Here is a 5229-nt window from a genome sequence, read left to right on the forward strand (position 1 = left end):
GAAAAAAGTTGAAGCCAAAATTATCAAGTAATAATGAATGGAAAATTGAGAAAAAAGAAAAAGGGTACCTTTCAATTTGGCAATGACTTTGGCGACGGTTCTTTCACATGCATTGCAATTCATTGAGACTTTAAATTCTGCAACATTTACCTTTTACCAACGAATAAAAGATCAAAATCTCATAAAAAGAAGGGTAGTATGGGTATAAGGACTATAATAGTTCAGAGAAAAAGGATGTTAAAATTTAATCTTACTTCTTTATCATCTTTTCTCTTCTCATTTTCCATTGAAACTGTAAAAGTGTAATAAAGGAAAAAATGCATAAAAAGAGAGGTAAAAACGAATGAGAATTGTGTAGTAAATTTAAAAATGTTATTATTTAAGGCTTGCGGTTATAACCTAAAACGGATTTCCTTTTGTTTTCAAACAACAAGAAAAAGAATGTAAATTACCAAAAGTTACTTATGAGAAGATCAAAATGAAATTTTTTTGGTTGGATATGGATAAAAAGAATGTTAGACTTTAAAAACGTGTTCAATTGTAGATTGGAATAAATAATAGGTTTAAAGATTAATTTATATTAAAATCATAATTTTTAAGCACTAATAAAATAAAATAGTGTCACATTATCCATTTTCAAAGACATACAAATATTATTACGTTCCCTCCATGTATGATATTTTTTCTAACTTAATTTAAATTTCATTAAGAACTAATTAATTATATATATATATGAATGTGTGTATAATAATATTTGTATGTTTTTAAAAATTGATGATGTGACATTATTTTATTAGTGTTTAAAAATTATATATTTTAAGATGTAGAAATAATTAGAATATTATTATAACTTTTTATAGACGTCGAAAATATAAACTCTAACTCTAAAATGTGCGGATAAAGTTAAATTCAACTAACTCAAAATCAAAATTAATTTAAGGAGATAGAGAAATGAAAAAAAAGGTATAATAAAAAATTTAACTTTCAGTTTTTACATTTTTTTTTGTCAATTTGGCCCTTACTCCTTTCTTTTTTGAGCTAAATTTGACAATTACTTTTAAAAAAAAAGTCAAATTGCTTCTTTTTTTTAGCAAAAAAGCTTACTAAAACATTAAATGTGTAACATTGTTGGTGTGACAAACTATGTGGTAATTAATGTGCATTTCATGTTAATATGATAATATTTATCTTATATGCCACATTAACAAATATTTTAAAATTATTAAAAAATTAAAATTAAAAAAATTGATACAAATTAAAAAAATAGCACAAAGTATATGGAGATTGTCATGCACACTACCACATTAAAAACTTTAACATTTTAGTCAGTATTTTTGTTAAAAAATAATCATTTCGACTCTTTTTCAAAAGATTGAGGGTCAAATTTATCTCAAAAAAAGATAATGTTGACAAAAGATGTAAACATTAAGGCCTAAATTTAACATTATGCCTTATTAAATAAATAAAATATCAAAATCATACATGAACTTTGATTTTACGTGATTTTATACTCAAAATTTTGTTTTGATTTAATTTTCACAAATCACTAACAACATTATTGAATTAGCATACACAAATAATTATATTAATCTTATACGAAAATAAATGTATGTATTCATTTCTTTAAATTTGTACAATTGAATCAAAATCAAAATTTCATACATACATATGATCCAAAATTCAAGTTTCGTGTGTGTAATTACACTAAATTAAAATTCATGTATAAATTTAATATTTATTCTAAAAAAAATAAGATTCCAAAACTATTTAAACTATATGACAGTTAAAGAAATCAAAATCCTTCCAATTGTCAGTACTTTTATTTATAAAGTTTAGAAAATTCTCAAAACATCAAAATTTTTTTTGATAAACTACACAAATAATCATTTAACTATTAAAATTTTTGTTTGAGATATCTTATCGAATACTGTAATAGAAATTTGACGTGGAATTATTTTTAAAATTTTGATTTTTCACATAATTTAAGTAAAATAAAAAAATTATCATTTTAATTCTTAATATTTTAATATAAATGAGGTTTAATGCTGTTAATAAAAAAATTAGATTTAACCCTAATTTTAAGAGAGAGAGAAAAACTTCTTTTTTTTTATCACCAAGAAGAAAACCCCAAATCTATACCTTTCTCCTTCTGTGATTTGTTGTAATCAACTTGGCTATACTATTGATTCAAATTTTCTGCTATCAAGTTTCAATCGTGTTTGATTTGTAATTTTTTTGAAAAAATTTCTCTTTCAAATACAAAATAAAGTGTTAGCTTTTTGTGCGAAAAAGATTGATTCCTTTTTCCAAAACATCATCCCAAATTTTCAATTCCCTTGTTTCTTCTCTATTCTTCAACTCCTCTTCTTTATTCTTAATTTCTATATCCATATATTTCCTTCAAAACTCATATATTTTCAATAACGTTTCAATATTTAATCCCTTCGATTCCCCTAAATACAAGCTTTGGATTTTTTTTTTACTTTGTTTCTTTAAACATTTGTTGTTAGAGAAAAAACTGGGTTTAAGGAATTGAATCTGAATCTCTTACAAAAATAAGTTGGAGAACCCAAAACTTCAATTGCAAATCTCCCATGGGTTTGCTTTTCCATTTTATTTAAAGCCAAAATAAAAATTGATAGAAAAAATTGGTTTTTTAAAAGAGAAATCAAGAAAAATTGAAGGAAAAAATTTGAATGCTTCTTTTGGGTTTATCATATTCCTACATAACTTGTTGTGGACGAAGATCGTGTTTGAGGTCGCTAATTGTTGGTTCATCCTGTTGTTTTTTTTTTCAATTTTTAAGTTAAAATTTGAGGAAGAAGATGACGCTTGGATTTTTGTGGGTTTTCAACTATTTAGTTATTGTTTTTTTCTTTTATTTTGGTTAATAAGTAATATTGGGAAAATTATATTTTAATCCTTTAAAATGGTATGCTACACTTATGACTTGGTACATTGTGCTATATGGTATCCAATGATTGGTTCGTGTGTCAAAAAAATGCCATGGCTGATTTTGATTAGAGTTTTTAATAAGAGTGACCAAAATGAATGAACTATGTAATATAGGTACTTAAATTGCAAAATTTTTATTTTGAGTGCTTAAAAGAAGAATTTCTTATTTTATATATAAAATTTTGTTTTGATTCAATTTTTATAAATAATTAACAACATTAACGAATTAACATTATTTTATGTTGATATATTGCATACACAAATAATTATATTAATAATATGATATGAAAAATAAATCTATGTATTCATTTCTTTTGAATGTGTACAATTGAATTAAAATCAAAGTTTCATATGTACATTCTAGTTTTACATATACAATTGTACCAAATCAAAATTTATGTATCCAATTGCACATTAAAACAAAATTTAGATATAAATTTAATATTTATCCCAAAATGTCAGTTAAGAAATCAAAATCTTTCCAATTGTGAGTTCTATTTATAAAGCTTACGAAATGCTCAAAACATTAACTTTTGTTGAGTAATTATTTATTACATTTGCATCAGAATCAGTACAACATTAGTTAATTGGGCATTAAAAAACAGAAAATAAAAACTTATTCAACTTCTTTTTCATAATTAAATCATTGTTTGGGGAAATTGATGCAAATTTATCACTAATCTCGTATTCTATTTCAAGGGTTAACAACACGGCAGTTTTGCCTGACTTCTCCAGCATTTCCAGTGAGAACTTCAATGGCTCCCATTTTCTTCACCGACTTGGCAAATGCAGGGAAAAAGGAAGAACGCGATCTCTGTAACCGAGTCACGATCTTTCTGGAATTCCTGTTCGTAAGAAGCGCAGCTTCTGAACCAAACAACCCCTTCTTTTGTAATAAGATATCGTAGTAATGATTGTCGAATGATAATGAACTTGTGGGATCCATTTCCACTGTTATTGTTGGACTTCCTGGGTTCGGACATTGCTTTCTTAAGGCTTCGGCGTAAGTTGGATCCAAGCTCGGATCAGCATCACCTTTGCCTGTGAAGTTGTAAAGCCTACTTGAGAAAGTTGCACAGTGAGCAACTCCAATAGTGTGCGCACCTGTTTGATTAAGGACATTAATGCCAAATTATTACATTTTTTCAAACTTCAGTATCAATTCAAAGTCAGTATCCGACGCATATTGAGATATAAGCATGAAGAAAAGATTTTAAAGTTTCCGGTGCATATTAATGTATAAGAAGTGTAAGACCCAAAGTAAGAAAAGGAAACTTATACCTGAAAGAACAACAAGGTCATTAACGTCAAGGCCTTTCCTATTAAACAGTTGAATCAAACTAGTGAAGTTTGCAAAGGGACTAGGGAGGTTTCCATTGGTCTCAGTTGCCAGTGAAACCATACCGTCTCTTCTTCCAAGTTGAACGTCCCACAGGGGCTTACTAAACTGCAATAAAAGTATTTCAAAACTATATATAAGAGCCAGAAAACTTGTTGGTGATGAAATCGTGTAGCTAAAAGTGGGTTATTTACAGGTGCAGAAACAGCATCACGAGCTGCCAAGGCAAGAATATCAGCACAGGAAACAACTTTAGGGCAAACCCTTTCGATTGCAGTCTTGATATCGTCGATCACGTCGAAACCGCTTAAGGATGAGTTCGGTATCGCTTCTTTCTCAGCCGTAGAATTATTAACTGTGTCCAACAGCACTGATGCATCGCATCCCTAACACAATTAAAGATAAATGTCAGTATATATATGCTTATACATATAACTTGACTCCCAATAAACCTGAGAATCATAAAGAGAAAGTTGTAGTTACTTAGTATACCCTAACAAAGCAGTCATGGAATTGCATCCTAATAAGTCGAGCACCCAAAGATGGATTACTTTGGGTTCGGTTTTGGATAATCTCTTTTACGATCTGCTCAGCTCGTGGACAAGTTCTTTTGTAAAACTTATAGCTCAACTTACCAGCATTACAAACATCGACGATTCCGAGCAAAGTAAGAGAAACAAGGAGGATGAAAATGCAATAACCAGCCCTCATTTTCATCACTAATTAAGAACTTGATTCAAGAAGCCTAGATTATTTCCTTTATATAGACGAGGAAGTCGACGTCTTAAAGTTAAGTTTGGTTGTAATAATAATATTAAAATCACCTCAACTTAAGCTTAAACTTGAGGGTTTTGTCAAAGATCCAACTTTTTTTTATTCCTCATTGACCAATCCAACTATCTTGAAAGTCTTCCAATCATTAAAATAAAATTGAT

At 28.0% G+C, this 5229-nt stretch overlaps 1 protein-coding gene across 1 annotated transcript; it reads right to left on the reverse strand.

The window, feature by feature from the left end:
* Window positions 1–3417: 3417 nt before the first annotated feature.
* On the reverse strand, window positions 3418–5029 carry LOC107915918 (peroxidase 24). Its single transcript, XM_016845108.2, has 4 exons — window positions 4787–5029; window positions 4489–4680; window positions 4237–4402; window positions 3418–4059 (listed from the first exon to the last, which is right to left on the reverse strand). The coding sequence occupies exons 1-4, from the start codon at window positions 5009–5011 to the stop codon at window positions 3650–3652; spliced, it is 993 nt and encodes a 330-aa protein (XP_016700597.1). The 5' UTR covers window positions 5012–5029; the 3' UTR covers window positions 3418–3649.
* Window positions 5030–5229: the final 200 nt, after the last annotated feature.

This window comes from Gossypium hirsutum, chromosome D10, assembly GCF_007990345.1.
Source record: "Gossypium hirsutum isolate 1008001.06 chromosome D10, Gossypium_hirsutum_v2.1, whole genome shotgun sequence".
NCBI classification, from domain to species: Eukaryota; Viridiplantae; Streptophyta; class Magnoliopsida; order Malvales; family Malvaceae; genus Gossypium; species Gossypium hirsutum.